Raw genomic sequence first — 23,809 nt, forward strand, 5'->3', positions numbered from 1 at the left:
GACTACGAAACCAATTCCGAGCAGATCATTTACTGGATATAGATATAAAATATGGTGAAGTGGCTCTTCTCCAGGAAACCGGTTCCTGTCCAACGCATCTCCTGCAACGCTGTTACATCAGTCATATATTGGGACAGGGTATCGGCCAACCTGGAGGAACAATTGGTACAATTTGTTCCGTTTTTAGATGCGGGAGACTTCGCCTCATTCTTCTCCATCTGCAACTTTTCGTTAAGAAAGAGCTCTCAGCGGTCACCACTTGGAGGTGGAGGTAAGGTTTTGCAGCAGAGCTGTTGGTTTTGGTTCAGCAGGCGTTTCCCAGGTTTTATGGTCCATCGTGGGTACCAATCCACGTTTCACCCTGGGACTTATACTACCCTTTGACCACTGTGGCATTTATTTTCATGAACTTTGATTTGCGCATTATTATCCCAAAGTCAAGCGTTTCGGTTGATGAATTGCTAACCGGGTTTGAAAGCTTCGAGGGATTACATAGGCCGCCTTGTGGATCATATTTTTAACTTAGTTTCACCTTTTTTCAACGCTTTTAGTGGTTGGTAGTCATGCAGGTGAGATTATTTCTTTTATTTTCTTGCGAAATTATGACCAGTAATTTGCTCCGGAGGTCAACCGAGGTTTGATTCATAAAGCAGCAATCAACGGCTGAAGTTGAGGCGTAATAGTTTTGTAGACAATGATTTTGCTGTCAGGGACGTTGAGAAAGTGGCGGCGAGGATGAGAATAAAGTCGATTTACTTTTTACTGTTCCCTCTATAAAATGTAGGAAGATGAGACAATCAGTTGATAAGCCGAGTATTGACAAGTACATACAAGGTTGTGAATGTTCAACAAATCGACTATATGCCCGCCGGGCTCCAAACTCTTTCCAACCATGGCACCTGCTGTCGTCTGCCTTTCCCCCGACATGACCGTTAAGATTACCCGCAATGACAATAGAGTTATCGGCAGACATTGTTACAGGTCTTCGTGTTAAGTAGTTGCCAGGAGTCATCTTTCTCGATATCGAGTCGACCTGCCTGTGGCCCGTATGCGGTGAGGAAGTGAATCGCGCGATCAGCTGATATGATTGTGATCACTTGACTTTTTTAATGACATTACGGGAACCTTCAGAGATGGCAATGTCAACATCATATTGCGTGTTTGGGCTGCCAAAATAGAGAAGTTTCGTATTCTAGGTCTATGGACACCGCACCATCCAGTGAGAGTACCAATATTTAACGTGCCAGCAGGTGTTAGTATGCCCCTGGCTGATTTGCTTACGACCAGACAGCGATTGATAAATGAACCGTTTTCGTTTTATTTAAATTCCGGCTACTTTTTATGATGCAAGGGTCAGAATAAAACAACCAAATTAATTTAATTTAAGGCTCTCCCGTCCGTTTGTCCGGACAGAAGAGTCTTCAGTTTATATCCTTCCGATTAACGTTACAATTTAAATATGAAAGACATAACGCTAAAACCCATCATCTCTTTCAAGACCAATAACACCGACGGCACGTGAGATGGAATTTACTTAGCGCGAGCTGCGAGTGCACTCAGATCGGCGATGCATTTGCTCAGTGTTTCCTTTTCTTGTTGGGGAGTGATTGATTTCAAGACATTGCTCACGATCCAGTTGACCATATGCTTCTGGTTGACACGGCGGTCAATGTGCTGGCATTCGACTTGGTAGTCCAAGCGGCGTTTAACCTGGGAAGAGAACAGAGATGGTTAGTCTGACAAGGTAGCTTGGAACTAGGAAGCTAGTATACTTACTTCGCGGTAAACCTGCATAGCGCGCTCCCTGAATGCAGCTTCCAACTGGAGGGCGACGTTTTCCTTCTTGGCTTCGATGAGCATAAGTGAGCCTTCCGCACGCCATTGTTCCTTCTTTTCGGCTTCGATGGAGTCCATGAGACTCTTCAATTGATTCTCGCGACCTTCCTTCCATTCGCCTTCGATTCTCTGTCAGCGGAACCGTGTTCAATTGCAGAGAAATGATTACAATCAAAGCTAAAGTCTACTCACGTCAATTTCCCTGTCGCAATAGGCGGCGACGGCTGGACCTAGTTTCTTTACGGCTACGATTGCCATGATGGCCAGTGACAAGCCGGAATAGTACTCGTGCTCCATGACGTAGATTTCCTTGGAGCACAAATAGGTGATGAGACCAGCACCGAAGGCGTATGGTCCAGTGACACCGGTCTTCTTGTAGAAGAACTGGAACCATTCGTCTGGAATGAAACCCATTCGAACCTTGCCTGGGAACTCGGGACGAACTGGCCGGGGGAACTGTGAATCGGATCCAGAGGCAGAGGAAGCGGCCGAGCGGGCGGCAAGGGCTCCAATTGGCCTTTGAACTGGAAGAAAGAAGATTTGTATAAAATTGAGACGATTTGCTCTATAGGAATTTTTAGAAAGTGTGGGGGTAGTGCGCGTGGAGGAATAGGATTGTAACGCTGCGGAACTTAGAGAATTGTCCCTTCATTTCGTTAAGGAGGATGCCATGTAAGCTTCCATCTCCGGACCTAGGGTTCATCGAATGAAGGGAAGTTAATAAAATCTGAAAGGCTCACAGGGTGAGAACGTCTTCTGTGTTGTCTACAACATTTTCAATGGTTTAAAAATTGCAATATTCTCCCCGCACTTGTTCGTTCTTTGCGCAAATCGCCTAGAACTTGCGATTACATAAACGGCGAATGGGATCTTGGTTAGGTCACAATTCACATCACACGTTCAAATCCAACAGGATCGCCGCTTTCCCAGTAAATTACACGGACAAATTTTTTAATGGGCCCGACTCGATATTTACCAGAAAGGAGGGCAGCTCTCGACAGCATTTTTGATCACAAATTTATTTCTGATTCTTTTTTGACGTTTGGTTCACGTCCAGCACTCTCACGGACCGTCTCGTTCGTTCGGCGTTCAGATAATCGATGACAGTTCACTGGTACCACCTGAGTCAAAATGGAGGAAGTGAAAAATGAAAAGCGGTTATAAGCTATTGAAAATAATATTTAGGACTGACTAAAAACATAAGTGGGACTTATAGCTTGAGTGGGAAATCTTTCTCAATAATATTATTCGGTTTAATTGCGGGTGTTTAAGGAAAAACACAATTGGATAATAAGGTTCAGGTCTATGCTACAATAACGAAAATATGCAATCTGTCACGGATATTCCTAGAGTAATTGACAGTTCAAAGCAAATGCAGTCCTGATTGTGTTGATATGAAGTCTTCAACAAACTCACGAAAAGCATCAATGAAACAAGAAAAAGTACAAATTAAAACTGAAAAGGATGAACTGCATCCGCTTGCTCACTACGTGGACGACCGTGTTGAGTTAGTGAAACAAATCTTCTCCTGCTTAAAAACCAAAACTATTAGAAACTTAGCGCCCGGCTTCCTAAAGGTAAGTGCACAGTGATCTGTTTGTTCTCCTTCGTCCTGGACTAAGTCTTTCTTCTCTATTTTAGGATAGTCCGATAGACGAGATCAAGGAGCTCTGCCTAAATGAATTGCTTGGCTTATCTACGAAACGGCTACTGTCGATCATAAACTCAACAAAGTGTCCTACGGATACCGAAAGTTCCTCAGATTCGGATGTTCACAATGTTGAAGGTAAATGCCGCAATGCCGGTCTAGTCCTTGAGTTTCTGAATGACTGATTTTATTTTCTATTTGCAGAACATATTTCCCTGGAAGAAATATCATCTGACAGTGAAACGGAGAAGAGTCATGGAGCAAGTAAGTTTTATCTACAAATACTTTGCTTTGCCAACAGTGAAGGCCCTCAAACAGCTGTTGGTCTTCCCCACTGCATATGGTCTCTATGCCAAACGGCGAATGGCGCCCATGTGGGGATTACAGGAGGCTAAATGCACAGACTGTTCATGACCGATATCCGAAACCTCGACTTCAGTTTCGTATATTTGGATGATTTGGTCGTTTCTTCCTCAGAGTCTGAGCACTTGCCCATCTCGAGTGCATTTTTCAACGTCTCCTTGAGGCCCGCTTAGCCCTTAACGTTGAGAAATGTAAGTTCCTTTAAACACAGGTGAGATTTCTCGGTCACTCCATTTCCCCTGAAGGAATACAGCCCGACTCAGACAAGGTGCAAGCGATTACAAGCTTCCCGCGTCCGAAAACTGTAAAGGATTTGCGGAGGTTCTGGAGCATGCTAAACTTCTATCGTCGTTTCTTGCCCAAGACCGCTCAACACCAGTCCGTTTTGAACGCGTACTTGTCTGGCCCCAAAACTTAGGACACACGAGAGATAAATCCCGACAGCAACTGGCTGAAGCTACACTCTTGGCATTTCCTCTGCAAGATGCATCTCTAGCCGTTTTTGTTGATGCCCCTCTCTAGGCAATTGAACCCCGCTTAACGGAACTACAGCACTTACGATCGTGAACTGCTCGCCGTGTACTTGAGCATCAAATACTTCCGCTTCTCCCTTGAAGGCAGGTCGTTCACAGTGTTCACGGACCATAAGCCTCTCACATATGCTTTGAAACAAAAGCCCGACAAAGCGTCCCTTCGTCAGTTTCGACATCTGAAATTTATAAGCTAGTTTACGCCAGACATACAGCACGTGTCCGGCAAGGCCAACATAGTTGCTGACGCTTTGTCTCGTATCTCCGAGGTTAACATCCTCGCCTCACTCGGCTTCTCGGCTATTGCCAAGGCGCAAGGAGGATGACGCAGTACTTCAGAGCCTCAAATACAACCCCAAATACCAATTTCGAGAGTTGCCCATCTTCGGCTCGAATTTCTCTCTCTGCTGCGAAGACTCGGAAAAGGGACCTCGGCCATACATTCTGGCCACCTTTCGCAAGGAAGTGGTCCACGCGGTTCACGACGTAGCGCATCCAGGCATCAGGTCAACAAATCGGTTAGTTACCGATAAATACTTCTGGTCCTCCATGAACAGGGATGTCAATTCCTGGGCCAGAGAGTGCATCGCATGTCAAAAGTGTAACGTTACCAGGCATGTAAGGAAGGAAGTGGGCTCATTCCCCCGCACTACCAAGCGGTTCCATACAATACACCTCGACATAGTAGGGCCTTTGGGAGACTCGCACGGTTACAAGTATTGCTTCACAATCATCGACAGGTCTACGCGGTGGCCTGAGGCAATACCTCTGAAAGACATTACGGTGCAATCTTGTGCCGAAGTCCTCTGTCGAGAGTGGATATCTCGCTTTGGCGTCCCTGCAGTGGTCACCACTGACCAGGGAATGCAATTTGAGTCCACCCTTTTCTCGGAGTTAGGAAAACTCCTGGGGTTTAAACGCGCGTCTGCTGAGAGACAATCTCCGACGCATCAAGGCCACTCCTCCCACCCAATACTCGTCCGTACCTGTCTTTGCGCCCAAGGAACTGGACACGTGTACGCACGCCCTGGTCAGGACGGATGCCGTCCGGAAGCCGCTGCAGCCTCCAGGAGAATATTTCTTCCAGCTCGAGATCGGTGAACACAAAAAGGCGGTCTCCCTGTCCAGGCTGAAGCCCGTGTGCACCCCAAAACAACCGCGCGTTCGCTTCAAGAACTGGTGGGGAACACAGTCCCGGATTCAGTCGCGGAATTCCCTCGGTTTCATCTGGGGGCGGAGTGATGTGGCGCGGCAGGATTCGCGGCATTCGAAATTTATTTCGAATGTTGCGAATGCGAGCGGACAGATGACGCCACCGGCGCTCTCCACTCAGTTTAGACCTCGCCACAGGAGTGGCGAGCAGAGTGCCATGACTTGACGGCAGGACGTCAAAGAAAATAATAGAGAGTCTTCTGTCTTCGAGATTGGCTATTGCGGCAATTAATATTAATTTAATTTCATGTTGTTAGCCGAAACCACCACCCTAATCGTTTCCGTATGGTAGTTTAAGGAGCAGTGTCCCGTTAAAAACCTTACTAGGGTTTTCATCTCCTACTTCCACAAGGATTTTTGCCTTATGGCAAGAGTTCAAATTTCTCCACTCGGCCACGTGAAACCTTGCAATTTCAGCCTTCAGAGTAGACTTGATAGTAGATGACCGGATTCCAAAAGCTGGTTCTGGCCGCCCACGTCAGGAATGTTTCGTTAAGTCGGCCAAGTTTCAGCAGGACCTGATGACAACTACACACCAACTGGCCTGATATGTGTGCTGATAACGCCGTCTGACTGCCGGAACAGATTCGAATGGTGCGACCCCTCCATTTTTGTCGCATACATTCTTCTGCTGCCAATGAAACGGTATATATCTCTGCCTGGAATATGGTCGTCATTTTTCCGAGGAGTCGGCCCAGTTCCATAATTAGATTCCCCGAGAACACCTCTGCGCCCGATCCGCTCTCCATAACTGAACCGTTGGTGAAGATTATTATTATTAACTTTATTTGTGAAGATATCGGAACCGGATGTATTTTGAGGCCTAGATTTCATAGAGATGCACTATTGTGATTTTTTTTTCCAGATTTTTCGGTTAAATAGGTTCTGAAAACGAGACCTGTTACACTTTTTGATGGTCATATTTTGAGCCCTCACTTACCCGATATCTAATATGGAACCAGTTTCTAAAAGTGCTAATTGAGTCCTTTCCTTTGATACTGCACATGGAAACATTTTATGAAAAAAAATTTTGCACCCTCCATTCACATGTATGGAGAGCCCCCCTTAACACAAAATGGCGTCACTTCCTGCATGTAAAGGGAATAACAGATCACACGCTCCTACCAATTTTCATGACAATCGGTCTAGTCGTTTCCGAATAAATCGGGTGTGACAGACAGACGGACATCGTCTCGATTCTAATAAGGTTTTGTTTCACACAAGAGGGCTTTCTGCGTGCCCCCTGCAAAGATAATAGCTAAAATAATCTGGAAACGCATCAAAGAACATCTCGAAAACTTGATCGGCAGAGGCTGGTTTCCACTCTGGATCCTCCTGAATTGACCAAATTAATACCCTACGGATCATTTTGGAACAGTGCGCGTAGTTTCGACCTTCGCTTCACCTGCAATCGATCGATACGGAGAAACCTTTCGACAGAGTGAACAGGTAGTGTATCTGACGTGCTCTACGTATGCGAGGCATTTCGAAGAAACTAATAGCTATTATCATATCAAACGTCATGTATTGCACTCAGGAAAAATCTCAGAGGAATTTGTGGTCCAAATCGTGTTATAGGTGATGTTTTGCGCCTGCGATCGTATGCTAATCGCCACGTATCTCTCCATTAAATACTTCCGCTCGTCCCTTGAGAACAGGTCGTCCATAGTGTTCACGGACCACAAGCCCCTCCCTTTCGCACTTAAACAAAAGCTTGACGAAGCCTCTCTTCGCCAACTTTGGCAACTCAACTTCATCAGCCAATTCACTTCCAACATCCGAGCCGCTTCGATCACGTTGCTCCCAGGGTGGAGGTGAGGCGGCGTCTAATGAGTTGCCTCTGCCCTGGTACGAAACCGTAGCCGTCTTCATCCCTCTTTTGATCACAGAGAGGAGTTTATGGCCAGTCCCGCGGAGATGGGGTATGGGAAGAGTTTGCGACCCCATGGACCCTGTGCTGGATATCAGAGTAGGGTTAAATGGCTCCGGGATGCTACGCCTACTCAGAGACGCGGTTTCGAAACTGCGGCCGACTTCACCTTCACGATACACAACGCCGGAGGTCGACACTCCCAGGGACCTCGAGACATATTCACAGGTCATAATTAGCATGGATGCTCCTCGAAGGTCGCTGCAACCACCATACGAGGTCCCGGGTTTCCCCGCTGAACCTACGCGGTTTCAGTTGAGGGCGCAGGCATGAACCACGACTTGGCGTAATGTACTGCTGCCGTCCCACTACACTGTCACCGCCGTGGCAGGCGGTTTGGCACGAGGCCGGTGTGCAAACTTCCGGCCTTTTGGATTGGACCGCCGGCGCCGTGACGAAGTGAACGGGCGAAAGTTAATGAAACAAAACTTTGTGGAATTTTGTAGAAACGGACGAAAAGTTCAACTAGAAATTCCGTGAAATCCCCGGTCCATTAACGGTGTGTCCGTGCACAAAAACCGCTTCCGTCGGCATTGGAGAAAATACTCCCAATTTGCCTGTCCAATTTGTGAGCAAAAGGTCAAACCACCTTGCTTGGAGGACATTCCTCAAACAACTCGACTTCGCTGATGGGGTCGGACCTTAGCCAAATCGCTCTGGATTTGGAAAGAGAGGCAAGTAGAGTTGGACTGAAGCTAAAATCGATAAAACGAAGGCTCTCAGTCTGACGGCTCATCTTATTCTCCCTATCTGCAGAGCCTCGAAGGCGTCGATCAATTCATATAATTTTAGGAAGCGCCAGGGGGCCAATATAGACTTGGATCACAATCTCGTTGGCATGGTGCTCCGAGCTCGAACAACAACACCACCCAGAATCCCCTCTGACAATCAGGTGAGAGTCAACACTGAAGCCATCCACAACACAGCCCTCCGAAACACCTATAGGAGGGAAGTGGATGGCGCAATAACCGCAGTCAATAGAGGACCTGGAGATGAAGCATCAACAAATGAACTTCACAATCACCTGAAGAACGTTATCATGGATACGGCCACAAGCATACTTGGCCCCAGTCACAAAAGGAGTCGGAACGGCTGGTTTGATGATGAATGTAAGCTAGCAACGGAACGAAAGAATCTTGCATACCGAGTAATGTTGCATTCTCAAAGGACGCGGGCACGCGCAGAGACTTATAACGAACTCCGGCGAGCGGACAAGCAACTTCACAGACGGAAAAAGGAAGCCTGGGAGAACCAACAGGTCTGTGAACTCGAAAAGTGCAGGGAGCAACCGCACCAGGCGCGCAGGGATGAAGAAGAAATCAGGACAAAGAGAGAAATCTGATTTCCGACAAAATGGGCATATTGGAGCGACGGGTTGAGTACTTTGATGAACTATTGAACAACCAGAAAGTCGGCGAGTTACAGGTCCCGCCAACTGAAGACGACGGACAAATACTGCCACTACCAAGTGTAGAACAATAGTCCGTGGAATTCATCGGCTTAAAAACCATAGGTCGCCAGGAGCTGATGGAATTACAGCCGAATTGGTTAAATATGGAGGGGACCGATTACACCAAGTGGTTCATCCACTTGTGCTCAAGGTGTGGGACGGCGAATCAATGCCTGACGACTGGTAAACAGGCATTATCTGTCTCATACATAAAAAGGGAGATATCACACAGTGCAGCAATTATAGAGGTATCATGTTGCTGAGTAGCATCTATGAGATATTCTCCGCTATCTTGCTAAGCCGGACAGCCCCATACGCCCAGAACATCATTGGCCCATACCAACGAGGCTTCACTGCAGGCAAATCAGCAATAGATCTGATTTTCTCTCTGCGGCAAGCGATGAAAAAACTGTTGGAATATGGAAATCAATTGCACCATCTTCTCATTGACTTTAAAGCCGCCTATGATAGCATAGCCAGGGTAAAACTGTACACGGCCATGAGAGAATTCGGTATCCCGACGAAATTGATAGTTTCCAGGGCCCAAAAAAGAAGGCGAAGAAGGAAAAAAGGAAACAACTGACTACGCTGCCAGGGACATGTCTGTCCAAAGACAGGGAGGCTGCCAACCAGAAACCAGTAGCAGAAAAGACAAGGAATCGAAGAAGGACTAGACCGCCGGCTCTGCTCATTAAGCGTACGGAAGACAAAACATTTGCGGAAGTCCTTAGTGAAATCCGCTACAGGATGAAACCCGAAGACAACGGAGCAGAGGTGCCTTTCATACGGAAAATGAAGAGTGGCGGAGTTCTCGTCGAACTGGGCTCAAATACGACTACTAAGAGTACGTTCTGCGAAGCGGTCAAGGGGTTATTGGGGGAGAAGGATGTTGTTTCCAGCCTAGAGCCCATGTGCTCTCTAGCATTCTGGGATCTTGACTTCCTTACAGAAAAGGTCGAAGTGGAGGAGGTGATAAAGTGTGAATGTCTAGAGGTAACCAATGCCTGGATAGGTATCACCTTTGTAAATGCTCGAGGCCAAAACTCGCTGTGGTGGAAGTCCTCGAGCAATATGCGAGGAAACTCCTTAGCAGCGGGAGAATCAAAATTGCATGTGTAGTATGCAGGATGTGATGGCGGATAGTCCCCACCAAGTGCTACAGGTGTCTGGACTATGGCCACACGTCAGCAGCTTGTAAGAGACCGGACAGGAATACAGCATGGCGGACACGCGGCCCAGTAGGTCATCAAGCGAAGACCTGGAATGAAAGCGAGAGTTCCGTTCTCTGCAGGGATATTGGCACGTCTGGTGAAAGCGTCGCACACACTGCGCGCTCGGGACGGTGTCCGATCTTGAGGGTGGAATTGGAAAGGGCTAAGGTGCGAATGACATGATCCGCATTTAACAAATTAACATGCACCGGAGTGCAACCGCACACCAGTTGCTAGCACAGTTCGCTGCGGAAGTAAATGCTGATCTAGTACTAATGAGCGAGCAATACCGAAAACAAGGACCCGGCCGCATGGCATCTCGACTTATCGGGCACCGCTGCCATTTGGGTTCAGGGCAACGTTCGACTTCGTGTTCTTGCCGAAGGCCGAGAGAACGGGTTTGTCTGGATCCGAACGAGACGATGCCGAACTTTTGGCACCGGCTTGATGCTCTGGAGGATGCCGTTACAAGCACGGATGGACGAATCCTGGTAGGCGGTGATTTTAATGCCAGGGCCCTTGAATGGGGCATGCGTCAGTCGGACTCCTGAGGGAAACGGATTGTGGAAATGGCGGCGAGAACCGGGTTCGTAGTTTTAAAAACCGGATCCACGTCAACGTTTCGGCGACCACGCTGTGAAGGAAGCATTCCTGACATCACTTTTACGTCGGAATCTCTGGCATCGTCGGTGGACGGGTGGCGAGTCCTAAAAGACTTCCCGGCAAGTGACCATCGGTACATCGCGTTCGAAGTGGTTGACGCTACTTGCCGGCGAACACCAACGCGACGTTTCCCCTGCCTGCGGAATATCGCGAGGGAGAATATCGGGAAGTTTGTCGAAGCTCTTGGAGCAGCCAGAGCCGCGCTGGAGGGCGCTCCGAGGGGTGGTAGCATCGCAGCTGACACCGTCGTAAATTCAGTGATGAACCTTATAAAGACTGCGTGAGACGCTTCCATACCTCCGAGGGGAACCAGCCGCGACAAGCCTTCTATGTACTGGTCGATGGCGGAAATTTCCGACCTACGGAGGGAGTATCATAAGCTCCGCCGTTTGGTACAACGTTTGCACGCCAACGAGGAGAGATGCCCCATCAAGCCACAGTATAGATCAGCAAAAAGGAGACTCCGCAGCGCTATAAATAAAAGCAAAGCTCTTGGCTGACAGAACGTTGTCAACGATTTGAATGAGGACCCGTGGGGACTTGGCTAGAAGCTTGCCACCCGGAAAATCGGGGCTCTGCGAAGGCCCTGCGTCGAGGATTACACCCTTTTCACAGTGAGAAAGGTCGAAGAAGCGGTACTCATTATGAAAAATAAGAAGGTGACAGGTCCTGATGGCATCCCGGCGAAAGTTTACAAACTGATGCTCCGCCGGCGAGTTGACTATAGAGTCGAAACCAGCGGTTAAATAACTTAGTTTAATGCTCGACTCGAAGATGTGCTTCCTCGAGCAAATCAAAGCAACAGCGCACAGGGCTGATCCCCGTTGCCCTCCTCGCCAAGGAGCGCAAAGCTAGCTACCGTAAGGGCGAGAACTTAAGAGCGGTGGTTGCCCGTGAAGAACGTCAACGCACCCTTACCGAGTGGTAACTTTCTTGGCAAAATGAGCCAAGGGACAGATGGATTGCGCGGCTGATCGACAATTTAGACCCGTAGTTCAACCAAGCGCACGGTGAGGTTGATTATTACCTTACCCAACTTCTAAGCGGCCATGGAGGTTTTCAGTCTTGCACAGGATTGGGAAGTCGCGGTTTCCTGATTGTGTGTTCTGCAATGGAGTAGCGGACGACAGTGAACACACCTTTTTCTCTTGCGAGAGGTGGAACGGCTTTCGTCAGCAGCTTTATGCAGACACGGGGAAGCTCTTTCCAGACAACATTGTCAGAGAGATGCTGAAGAGCGCTGGCAGCTGGAATCGTATTGCGCATTATGTTCGGGTTCCTTTTATTGCCAAGAAAATTGAACTTGACTGGCGGAGGGATCGGATGGTAAGGGGTCCCCTGCACTAACAATTCCCTTTCTCCCCTCCCCTCCCGTTGGTGAAAGGAATTCCCTGACTTGAAGGCTCCCAAAGCCGGGAGAGCGGGAGGGCTAGCCCGAAGAAATGTGTCAAACGGTTCCAGGCTAGTTCTCTGATGACAGGGAGGTGTTTAGTTGGTAGTGCGACAGCGTACTGTTGCGGGAGTCCAACACTCTGTGCGTAAAAGCGTTGTCGATAGCTTTTTTTTATTATCGGTTGTTTAGAGAGCGCTAGATTGGCATTTGCGAAGGAAAAGATGGAAGCGGTTTTCGTTACCAAGCGTCGCGAACTTACCAAAGTCCAAAGTGTCTATGACGAGAAGGGATTTGGCAAGGGTGATGGCGAACGTTCGAGAGCCGCCTATACTTATAGCTTGTTTGCAGCCAATGGGGTAAACTTGATCTTGTTCTGTGCAGTCCGAATTGAAGAAAGTCATTTCAGATCCCACGTAATGCATATAAATGGAGTGCTGTCTATAAAAAGACAACCCTAAGGGTTTATTCTATCTTCAGCAATGTCATCTCGGCAATGATGCCGATTGACACATATAACGTCAAGTGTATCTTTCCCTTATTGCACACAAAGCTCACCGAAAAGAAGGGATTTCTAAATAGATGGCAACAGTGCTGCAACGTTTAGGAAGGCCCCCCGGGCTTAACTCTACCATCAAGGAGTGGTTCGAGAGACAGCAAGGAGGGATCAGTTTCTGACGGGGCATAGAGAATTTCGCCAGTATTTCTACATTATATTCGACGATGGAGTCCCGGGGGACTCAGACCACTGTCTGGGATTGGAGGACCTAGGGTATTAGAAGGAAGACGAACTCTAGGTGAGGTGTTGGCTTTGGAAAACCTTGTGTCGGAAGGAGAATTGGGATGCGACCAACTTTCAAAGGCGGAGGAAAACAGGAAAGCGCGGTTTCGACAGCCCCGCGTAAAGACGAAAGTAGACCAAGTTAGAGTGAGCTAAACGCACCCCGTGATGCAATACGCTATGGTGGTTCAACCGGGCAAGCAATCGGGGTGGTTTCAGTGGATAAGACTCCATACATTGCTGTGCTCACTCCAGTGTTTTCTAAAGATTTAGACATCTGGAAAAAAAGACAGACGGACAGGTAGATAGATACTGAATTGACTTTAATAAGGCTCTGTTTTACAGAAAATTTTAAAGGGTGGGAAATAAATCGATGGATTGATTTGGGTTTTTAGGTTACATGCACTTCGTCTCTTAAATCGAAAACGCTTCCAATTTAAACAGAATTTATTCTATTCACTTAAACTCACAAACGGACAAATAAATTCTAATTGAAAATTGTTTGTTTTCCGAAAAAAAAAGTGAAGAAATTTGTCCGTTAGTTTTTAAAATCTCAAATCAAATTCATTCTTTTGCAAGGGTTGATTCTCTCATATTGTTCTAAATTCACAACCTTTTTGGGTACGTACAGACCTTGATATTTACTTGTGACACATTCATAGTGGACATTGTCATAGAACGACAGGATGAAGTCTCCTTCTGCGATCAATTTTGACCACATGCCAAAATCCATTCCATATTCAAGTCTTTTCTCTTCCGAATTATGCTTGCCATTGTAGACGACCACCTTGAGGTTCCTGTAAATATTCAGTCGCTTTGCTATTGCCTCGTCCTCGGCCACAACGACGATTGGGCAGTAAACATGCTTCCTTGATAGAAATTTGGCAGTACTGTGGGATATGTCTGAATTGATAATTATAGCACTGCATTTTTGAATAGTTATATGAAACTTGATTGATTCCGTCGTGGCTTTATCATTGACGTGTGCGTCAGTTGAGCTAGGATATGCCGGGAACTCAGGACAATCATTGGTCTGTGCCTGAACACAGAAGAGCTTTCTGGCTATTATGGGAAAGGTTAGAGCCTGGGGACTTTTCTCGATGAGAATCGAGTCTAAATAAGGAAGGTATTTATTTTTTCCCAACTTGAAAAAGTCGTATCGAGTTTTGATTGGTATCTTTCCAATTATAGGAATCTGTAGGTTGCAAGCCATTTTGATGATACAGTCAACATTGCTTTCTACTACGAATCTAGAAGGTTCTCGTTTGTATAGTTTGTCTAACCAGATGCCGTCACAGTTTTTGATAATTTCTTTGGTAATGCATTTGTTGGTCGCAATGCAAGTGTTTATTCCAACGAAAACGTCACAATCGCAAGGAAATGCTTTGAGAAACATTCGAAATTGATTGATGTATTCGACGTTGGACACGCTCGGCAGGACTATGAACTGGACCTCATTTTCGATAGCAAATTGGACGTCCTCTATATCTTCCAAAGTTTGCTCAAAATAATTAGCTACGTAGTATGGCATTTCAACATCCATATAGGACCTGATTTCAGACCCTCTTTGAATACAGCATGTAATATTGTTTTTGAGGATTTTGACAACTTTCAGTTGTATCTTACTCCTATTCATGAAGATAATGTCCCCGATCTGAACAAGGGGTATGTACTTGTGGAGATTTGATACAAAAACAATTTCCCGCTGAGAAACGTATTGATACTTTGAATCGCTAGTTAAGACCATGAGAGTATCTACACATATGTCAATATGCTTGTCATTTCTCACCCTTCCAGTCCTCAATCCATGCCCTCTCAGCTCCACTGCAATTCCAATCGGCGTCAAATATGGTCTGTTTTTATGGAAGTCTCCAATTGCGTTTTTCATCACAGCCATTATCTGGTTACATTCGGCAGGTGTGGCATAACCCAGTCGGAGGAATAACGTTCTTGCCCCCACATGAAACAGCCTCTGCAATTCAGGTTCCGTGGTTCGATTGTCCACTTGGACGATTAATCCAGGTTGATAGAATTTCTTAACAGTCTTCGGCTTATAGCTGGAAAAGACCACCTCTACCGGGCTGTAGTCGATAGGCTTGGGTGTGAAGAGATGTCTTATTATTTCCTTCATTTCCTGGTCCTTCAAGCATCTCTTCTTTTTTCTCTCGAATTTTTCCCTCCTCTCCTCAAAGGAAAGATTGGTGAGAGTGAACTTATTTCCAAATAGGTCCTCATAGTCATGTGGTTCAGATGTGTTGTTCTCAACTTTCTCTGCATCTTGGATTGACATGGTCTTCTATCTTTTTAATTAGTTTAGGTTCAAAATTTCTAATTTTGCTAATTAATTGATTTTGATTAATTCCATAGGTAAACCCAAAAAGGCTAAGAAAGATCAAATAACAAAAGAACAACAGCAAAATGACAATGCGAAAGGTAAGAAAATTACAAGATATTTATGAAGTTAGAAATTAAATGTGCTTGAATAAAATTAGAAATGTCATTTTAAAAGGTTGATTTAAGTGTGCTTATGGCCGCAAAGTTAGGTGTTACTGCTAACATTTTTTGGAAAGAATAGACGCTCTCCTAAATCATTTGCAATTGATAGGAAATGTTTTTTTTAAGATATTTTGTATTAATAAGTATGAACAGTCGCAATTTAAAAGATACTTAGCTAACAAACTTCGGTGACAATCTTATTTGCAACTGAGTTAGTAGCTTCACCACTAAACTTGGGTGAAGTCTCACAATGGGATGATCCGAACGTCATACAACCGCTCGTTTTGTTGACTGCAACAGATTGCGCGAATCTTCTCTGATGTTTAGAACTTCGCCATGATCTCTCAAAATGATAATTGCGACTATTATCGTGAGAACTCCTGCTCCAGCGTGTTTTCTAAGGTTACAGAGAGATGTTGGGGTAGTGTAACAGAAGTTCCGCTTCAACCCTTTTGATTACGGGGTTCATCGCGCACTAGTTTGACTTCAACTTTAGCATTTCGCCGACGATGTTCTGAGCGCTTATGTTAATTTTCAGGGAATCTTCCAGGCTCGTTCTCTCTAACCAAAATCGTGAATAGTAGAACACGACATGCACTGGCCTCAGATGTGCAACCACCTTCAAGTTAAACAGGAGAATCATCCAACCTGAATTGGTGCTCATAATTCCTGTAACAACCATGTTCTGATAGGATTTTTTTCAGGTGGTAGTTGATCTTGCCTTATTGCCACTGAATCCACTCCTCAATACGGGGAATTAGAGTCTGAGTCCACCGACTTCTCTGCGAGTCGTCCTACCGTTGCTGGCACTTTTCCAGTGACACTCGACTGGTCGTTCTTCTGTATACTTTTCAGGTAGATCCATTCCACTTTCACAATCTTCATTGGGACCATTCCTGCAATAACACACGTTGTCTCGCCTGGGATTTTCCGGAAGGTGCCTCACATTATTAGCGCCACTAACTGGCAAATCACATTTAGTGTTTTCCGATCCGCAAGAAATCAGTAACATTGGGTTAAGTATTTTCCGTACTAAAGCTACGTTGGTGTTAGCCGCTTTCTCACAGGAATAGTCTAGATACCCTTGAAATTTATCTTCGCATCACCCCTAGAAATTTGCAAACCGGCTTGGAAGTGATGCTGTGATCACCAACTATATCAAGAAGAAAATGTGGACAGGTCAGTTGTAGTGTTCGCCCCTTATCTTCTTCATAATAACCCAGCACGCTGTTCCCTAGGGGCTTTGGTCTGTCTCGGCGTAAATTTTCTTAAAGTAATCTCGCTGCTGCATATAGCCAGGTTAAGCCTGATCTTTCCTTAGATCGTTGGCAAATCCTTCTTGCTCGAAAGCATGTGGCCAGAAACTTCGTGATTTCCTCATTCCATCACTAGTTTGCGCATATTTGTGAAAAATCGCCGGCTCGCCATGGTAGTATCACATGCTCTCATTATGCGTCTCATCATATGTGCTGCCTTTTCTGATCAGATCTTACCATGCATCTCTATGAATGTATCCCCTTCAAACGTTTTCATGGACCAGTTCTGATTTCCAGCTTTGCGGGAAAGCGCATCGTCACATGGCCCATTTCCGATCTAGAGGAAAATTGACTGGTAGTCGCTAATGAGTATAGCGTTCACTGACAAATCTGACTATTCTCCTCATCAATGTGGTATCCGCATACTTCAAATCAACTATTGAGCCCGAGCCTGTCCTCCGAGAAGTGGATACATTTCCAAAATTGGCAAGCACCAAGCTCCGCGGAAACTTCGAGCAAAACACGGCCCCAGGTGTCCGCAGTTCGACTACCCCGATCCATGTTGAAATTATCCCCTAGGATTTTCGGGGTTTCGACTTCTTGCATCCGAAACTGCATTTCTTCGTATTGTGCCATCGCCGCGTTTGGTGGTGTAACTTCCAGAAACACCATCACTTCTTATATATATGGTTGCCATTTACCGCTTATTGGATGGATCTGGGGCTCACGACCCACTTCTGTTGTTGTGATAAGCCTTGCTGATGATGACCACTTTCACTCCCTTTTAATAGATGTTCTGTGATAGTAGGTCCTGCGCTGCCTCATCATTCTCAAAACGAATATTTCTGCCTCGCAATGGTTGAGACTGATCCTCCTAAATATTGGGCATCTGCTGCTGCCTGTGACAGGCCCACAGGCGATGCTCTTTTGCCTTGCAAAACATATATTCACATTGTCTGGATCTCTTTGACCAATCACAGTCACCAGTGTATCTTGTCGCTATGTGGTCAAATTTATGGCGTCTAGAACAGCGCTTGAGGGACATCTGCTCTCTGAATTGGCAAACGACTCTAATTTATTTTTACTTTAGCAGCCACGGGCACTTTGAATGCTGTTTCGACCGTTCCGCACGCCTTTCTGAGTCCTTTGATTACGGACTCTTGTAGGTCCTAACAGTTTTTCTGGGGTCTTGCGGATATTTAGGGTTAGTTTGTATCACAATCTTCTGCTTTTTGACCCTTACTTGTGCTTCTTCCCCTAAGGGCTTCTCCATATTGCTAAATCAATTTTCAGTCGCCCTACCCAGAGACTTCTTTAGCTATAGCATCAAATCCCCTTTTTGGGAACTTCTGATTCGGCTGACACTTTCTTCAAGTTCCGTCAGTTCCGAATCCGATTTGACCTTCCTGAGAATATCGGCTTTTGGCATATCACCTTTTTTAGAGACGATGATCAAGTCTGACCGTAATTTTCTTTTGTGTATCGCATTTTTCTTTCTGCCAGCCTTGGTCCATGCTTTTTCGGTTCCTTTTTTTGGCCTTACTTCTCTGGAATTCATCGAAGCTGGCAACGCTATTTTCACAATTCAAGCTTTTTGGTTGGCGTTTCTTTCTTCCGGTGCGAGGGCTTTTTGCCTTGCGAGGGGCGAAAAGAATCCTTTTCAAGCTTACCGCCCTCCTGAATTTTGAAGGAGGCATCACTTGTGTTGTCTGAGTGACGTCTACTTTCTTCGATGTCTTTTTATCGTCCCTGGTGCTGTTGTACAGAAATTGAATCGCTCTGACCATGTTTTTAATAGCGTGGTGCACATTGTGTTTGTCCTTTATGAATTCAGACTACTCTATTATTTTCCCTCCGAGTTGGGAGAACGATGATTCGTCTGTATTTGGACGCTATTAACCTGGTTGGTTTTCCAACTGTGCATTTCTGTGTCACCAAAGTGTGCTTCTGGGGAGATTGTGGGATCGTTGGGCTACTCCTAGATGGGTTCAGCAGTAGTCCCCACCACCCCCACCTCAATGTGAGGTGGCGAATGCCCGTCTGTGAAGCATCTTCCGTGTCTTTTGGTGGTGAACTTCTTTTAAACGCCTCTTTCTTCAAACTGCTTGTAGTGTTGAATGTACCGGTGACCAAGGCCCCCTCACCGAGGTACTGCAGTCGAGGGATATTGACGACAGGGAGCCTGCTTGCTTGTTTCCAAATTTTGAATAGTTGCCACTTGTCCACTGTCCACTTGCGTAGGTTGAAATTACCGCATTGAAGAAGACCTTTCAGTTCTTGATATAACAAGAGGCATGAGCGCTTGGAACTACGATTAGGTGGGGGCATTTAGTTAACACATCAAGATAGCAGCTTCTTTGTCATGAGCGGTCAATGAATCGTCAACATAGAAATCTCTTTGTAAAATTTTTACATGAGGTGGGTATCTTCTACCTTCGTCCTTGCATCAAATTTCATCAGGCTATACTACAGGTTGCAGTGTTCAACCGATATTCTTCCACGTTCCTCCGCCGAAGAATTCGCTGTCGTCAGTGAATACATACTTGTGTTTTCTCCATCTTCGCTCCCGTATGAAGATGATCATTTGAATTGGAGCCATCAACATTTTTGGCGGAGGTAGCGAAAACCAACCGTACTTTAGTCATGGTACTGCTGTGCATAGAGAAGGGATGATTAGGCAAATTAGACACATTTCATGTATTTCCAACGCAGAATTGTGCTTTTTGCTTATGCCCAACTGGATATATCCTTCCAAAAACCCGTATAGCCGGCTCTTTATTTTGTGAAGCCAGTTGTCATATTTGAATTGTCTCAGTTAGTTAGACCCAGTTCGTCCTTAAATGGTAGCTTCACTTCATATTGTCCGTTTGGTTTTCGATAGAATGTTGTCTGGTAAAGTTCCTCACATCCTTTTTCTGCTGTACTAGATTCCGTTTTGACTGATTGAACTCCTCTGGTCTCATAGTTTTCTCGGGAATCATCCGACCCAGTTTGATTTTCAGAGCTAGCAAAGGATCAAGTGTTCTTTAACAATCTCTTCGAAGGTTTCCACTCCAAGAATCAACTCGATACTTCCTGGTTCGTTGAAGAGCGGGTCTGCAAGTTCTAATGATAAAATTTGATGTCGCCCCCTGAAATGAGCTTGGTTCCTGCAAAACGATTTGATGAAAGATGGGTCATTTGGATTAAAGAGTTGGTTGGGATAATAAAAAGAATCAGAGGTGGTTTTAATTGAGGCGATGGTAACTTCTAGGGATTTGAGGGCATTGGCGGGAAGAAAGAATTTCATTCCGAGGAATTTATCGGCCACTAGTGTAGCGGTATCCTCGGCAAGGTAGTAGGAGTTTAGTTATATTGGTGACTGTCTAGGCGCAAAAAGTTGACCTTTGGAAAAGTGGATTTCACACAGGAGCACTATTTGTGAATTCCGTTCGATTAGTACACTTCGGGGGTATACCTATGATCCCGAGCTACCTTAAGGTTGATTATTGTGTTGACTATATTATGAACTGCCGTGATTCTTGCGTATGTTGGGTTGGGAAACTTGAGTTGCTGCGGTTTAGTGCAGCGGAGATAGACAGGGAGGGGCGTGTGAAAGAAGGCACCATCACTTGTCGCATGACCGATCCGCTGGCAGCTTTTGCACTACAAAATCTGTTTTTTTCATAATCCGCACGAAGTGGAGTAAATTGTGGTTGAGATGAAATTGTCGATATCGGAGTAGCCGTAAAAAGTGACCAGCTACAAGTTCAGTCCAAACACTTTTGCGGCATTAGTTTACTATTTTCGGCGTTGAAAAAACTAGACGATAAAGTAGCTATTTCACTTTATTTCAGATAAAGGCGTGAGTGTTTTGGAGCTCCTCGAATTACAGGCTCGAGCTCGCGCTATACGATCTCAGTTAGCTCTGGAACCAGTTGCAAAAATCGAAGTCGATTCGGATGACTCCACCGACGACGCATCCCAATCAACAAGCAAGGTATCATCGTCAAGTCGCTCTAATGATAAAAAAATGACCAATGGCGCTGAACCTTCTGCAGTCCGAAAAACCAAATCTGTAAAGTTGAAGAGAAACTTCCGGAAAGCTAATCACGATGAGGATACTGAAGATGTTGAAAATAAGAAGTCTGAGAAAGACGTCGGCACTGAAAAAAGTGAAAATTCCAAAGTGGAAAGTGAAAAGAAAGATCGAGTGGAAGATGGTGGTGGTGCCAAACAAGAGAGATCTGCATCACCGGATGTGATAACGATTCTTCCTAGTCCTGAAACGTTGTGTATAAGTGATTCTAGTGACGAAAATGATGATGTGTCATACCAAAGTTCGTTACGTGAGGATGCTCGTACAGAGAGGATTGAAAAGGAAGCAGATGACCGTCAAAAACAAAGCAGTTCTAATGACGTCAGTAGCCAGAAAGAACCCATTGGGGCAGAAGTAGATAATTTAAAACAATCAGAAGCAAAGGAAAAAGAACAGGAGGAAATTGAAGACGGGGAGATAATTGATAACGATGGATCGATAGCAGCCACTTCGATATGTGACACTACAGCAGAAGAAGCGAAGTCACAGCCGACAGCTAACGCTGAGACTGAAGCGTTAGCAATTAAGAAAGAAATGCTTCAATCTGAGGATATTGCCCCAATTGAAGATAATGCGAGAAAAGATTTTAGTAAAGTGGAAACACCGGAAGGATCGAAAGAAACTGAACAATCAGGAAGTGTGGGAACGGATTCAAGCAAGGAAGGCACAGACCAACTTGATAAGGTTTTACAGGATCATAAAGACGATGACTCAATACACCAATGCGATGATGTAATTTCTTTGGGTAACGACGACCTCGAAGATCTTCATGATGAGCAGGATAGGAGCAAGGACGAAGCTTCCAACAAACCTAGCATGCCTACTCATAGCCATGAGGAGGATCAAAAGCCAAGCGAAATCGCTAGTGAACAAATAGACAATGACGTTATAACTCTCGATAACTCCAGCGATGAAGAATCTACTCTCAGTAAATTCTCCGAATCAAATCAGGTAAGTACAAATAACATTTAATTTAAGTTCGTATCTTCAAGTTTTTTTCCTCGAGCTGCTTTTCATTATATTTCCCTTATATTAGTGACTTGGTTCAATCTAAATGCTTTGAAAATTTCTAAATGTGAAATAACTTTCGAACTAAACAACTTGAAGATATTTATCTACCTTTATTGCTACTAGAACCAGATCAATGCTATTTAGAGTCAATCTTGGAATCACAGGTGGCTAAAAAGTAACAGAGTCAGCAAAATTTTGGCTACATCTCGCTTGGGCAATCGACTGCGAGAAAAAATCAAAAAATCAAAGAGACAAAGTGATAATGTGGAAGAGGAGTCAAATTTGGAGCAACCGGTAACAGACGATTTCAAGTCACAGTTTGAGGAAGGATCTATTCAACAGTATGCGGAGATTTTGAAGAAAAACAAAACTGGAAAGCTTTGAAAATGTATGTGTAGTATATATATGTAGGAAAGTATTGAAATAAATATTTTTATGAGAAAAGCTATTGGGTCTTAAATTTGATATAGAGAATTTTCTCCGAGAATTCTATCTCAAATCAATGATAAAATTGGTTCTCGGTTGCAGTTAGGCCTGTCGCTGGCAATGTCAGCAGATGGATGAAGAGTGCAGAGGGTTTACCGGAACTATGTCATCTCCAGTGAGACATCCGTAGCTGAAATTCTAGACACGCTCAAGTCATACCAAACGACATGCGGAGATCCACAAGAGTCTGTCTGCCACTCTTGTGGATTATTATGTACAATGGGGTACTGACGTTAGACCTTCCTACCGGTGTGGCCTCCATTGCTTTCGCAGACGATATTGGTGTGACGTTTGTTGCACGCCTTCTCGAAGAAGTCGAGCTTTATGCAAATGAAGCAGTCTATGATATTAAATCCTGGTTAGAGAATGCTGGTCTACAGCTCGCAGAGCCTAAGACGGAAGTAGTAGTTATTACTAAGCGAAGAAAGTGCACTTCCACGAAGATCAAAGTTGGAACGCAAACAATTCATTGCAAACCTGCACTTAAGTACTTAGGTGTAATGATTGACCAGAGGTTAAATTTCAGATTGCATGTGGAGGGTGCAGCAACCAAGGCATATAACATCGGAGCGCTGGTTGCGAGAATGCTACCAAATATAGAGCCGTCGACTCCTTATTTCGAAGGTGGTAATTTCGATCCTACTGTATGCAGCGCCAGTATGGGCAGATGCACTGGAAAATATAGTAAATAAGAGAAAGATTGGAGCCGAGTATCGCATAAGTGTACTCCGAACATGTTGCGCTTACAGAAAAATTTCCAATGAAGCAGCTTGCGTGATAGCAGAAATGGTCCCGGTTGATATCCTGGCGAAAGACACAACGACTTTACGATCGAACGTATCTCACCGGAGAATCTCCTGCCCGTCGGCGACAGTTCGCACGAGCTGAAACTGTCGCGGAATGGCAAGAAAAGTGGGACGAGTCAGAAAAAGGCCATTGGACTCACAAAATCATATGGGATATCCGGAAATGGATCGAGCGATCTCACGGCGAAGTAGGTTTCGACCTAACTCAATTCTTGAGCGGACACGGGGGCTATCGAGCATATCTGTATCGATTTGGGCATGATGATTCGCCATATTGCCCAAAGTGTCCAAATATTCCAGAGGACGCAGAACACGCCTTTTTTCATTGCCCCAGATTCGAAGCCCAAAGGACTACATTAGAAGCTACAACCGGGGAGCACTTTACACCCGAAAATAGCAGCCAAGGGGATATGAACCGAAGTCGAAAAAGTGATTGCAGCCATCGGAAAGAAGCTTAGGCAGGAAGAAGTCATGCGAAAGAATGAACGCGAGAGGAACACGAATATTAACATGAGTGCAGAATAAATTCTGATTCAGCCCCGCGACGTAACACCAAATGGGACTCCCGCGGGGAGAGTGGAAGGAGAAGGAGATGGTTTTAGTAGGTAAGAGTCCCACATAACCGGGTGGCAGGAGCATGCGGTAGCTTTTGAAACTTTCCA

The 23,809-nt window shown here is 45.3% G+C and overlaps 2 protein-coding genes across 4 annotated transcripts; one reads left to right on the plus strand and one right to left on the minus strand.

Annotated features, from left to right (window-relative positions):
- Nucleotides 1–1,472: 1,472 nt before the first annotated feature.
- LOC119648380 (ATP synthase subunit b, mitochondrial) lies at nucleotides 1,473–15,406 on the minus strand. 2 transcript variants are annotated; one of them, XM_038050113.1, is made up of 4 exons: nucleotides 2,813–2,970; nucleotides 2,029–2,360; nucleotides 1,777–1,965; nucleotides 1,473–1,710 (listed from the first exon to the last, which is right to left on the minus strand). In XM_038050113.1, the coding sequence occupies exons 1-4, from the start codon at nucleotides 2,838–2,840 to the stop codon at nucleotides 1,531–1,533; spliced, it is 729 nt and encodes a 242-aa protein (XP_037906041.1). In that variant the 5' UTR covers nucleotides 2,841–2,970; the 3' UTR covers nucleotides 1,473–1,530. The 2 variants fall into 2 exon arrangements, with proteins under 2 accessions (XP_037906041.1, XP_037906042.1); XM_038050114.1 differs by lacking the exons at nucleotides 1,473–1,710; nucleotides 1,777–1,965 and adding an exon at nucleotides 14,804–15,406 and having other exon boundaries at nucleotides 2,242–2,360; nucleotides 2,813–2,957.
- LOC119648379 (dentin sialophosphoprotein) lies at nucleotides 3,029–22,299 on the plus strand. Of its 2 annotated transcripts, none has more exons than XM_038050111.1 (6): nucleotides 3,029–3,413; nucleotides 3,478–3,622; nucleotides 3,689–3,748; nucleotides 15,382–15,447; nucleotides 20,603–21,795; nucleotides 22,000–22,299. In XM_038050111.1, the coding sequence occupies exons 1-6, from the start codon at nucleotides 3,231–3,233 to the stop codon at nucleotides 22,237–22,239; spliced, it is 1,887 nt and encodes a 628-aa protein (XP_037906039.1). In that variant the 5' UTR covers nucleotides 3,029–3,230; the 3' UTR covers nucleotides 22,240–22,299. The 2 variants fall into 2 exon arrangements, with proteins under 2 accessions (XP_037906039.1, XP_037906040.1); XM_038050112.1 differs by having other exon boundaries at nucleotides 22,020–22,172.
- Nucleotides 22,300–23,809: the final 1,510 nt, after the last annotated feature.

This window comes from Hermetia illucens, chromosome 2, assembly GCF_905115235.1.
Source record: "Hermetia illucens chromosome 2, iHerIll2.2.curated.20191125, whole genome shotgun sequence".
NCBI classification, from domain to species: domain Eukaryota; kingdom Metazoa; phylum Arthropoda; class Insecta; order Diptera; family Stratiomyidae; genus Hermetia; species Hermetia illucens.

Excerpts from the sequence above, each read along its gene's own strand:
- LOC119648380 (XM_038050113.1), bottom strand. The coding sequence starts at position 2,840 with ATGCTGTCGAGAGCTGCCCTCCTTTCTG. Across the intron at positions 2,361-2,812 it reads GAGAGCTGCCCTCCTTTCTG|TTCAAAGGCCAATTGGAGCC; the intron begins GTAAATATCGAG and ends TCTTTCTTCCAG. Across the intron at positions 1,711-1,776 it reads CTATGCAGGTTTACCGCGAA|GTTAAACGCCGCTTGGACTA; the intron begins GTAAGTATACTA and ends TTCTCTTCCCAG.
- LOC119648379 (XM_038050111.1), top strand. The coding sequence starts at position 3,231 with ATGAAGTCTTCAACAAACTCACGAAAAGCATCAATGAAACAAGAAAAA. Across the intron at positions 3,414-3,477 it reads TAGCGCCCGGCTTCCTAAAG|GATAGTCCGATAGACGAGAT; the intron begins GTAAGTGCACAG and ends TCTCTATTTTAG. Across the intron at positions 21,796-21,999 it reads AATTCTCCGAATCAAATCAG|AGTCAATCTTGGAATCACAG; the intron begins GTAAGTACAAAT and ends AATGCTATTTAG.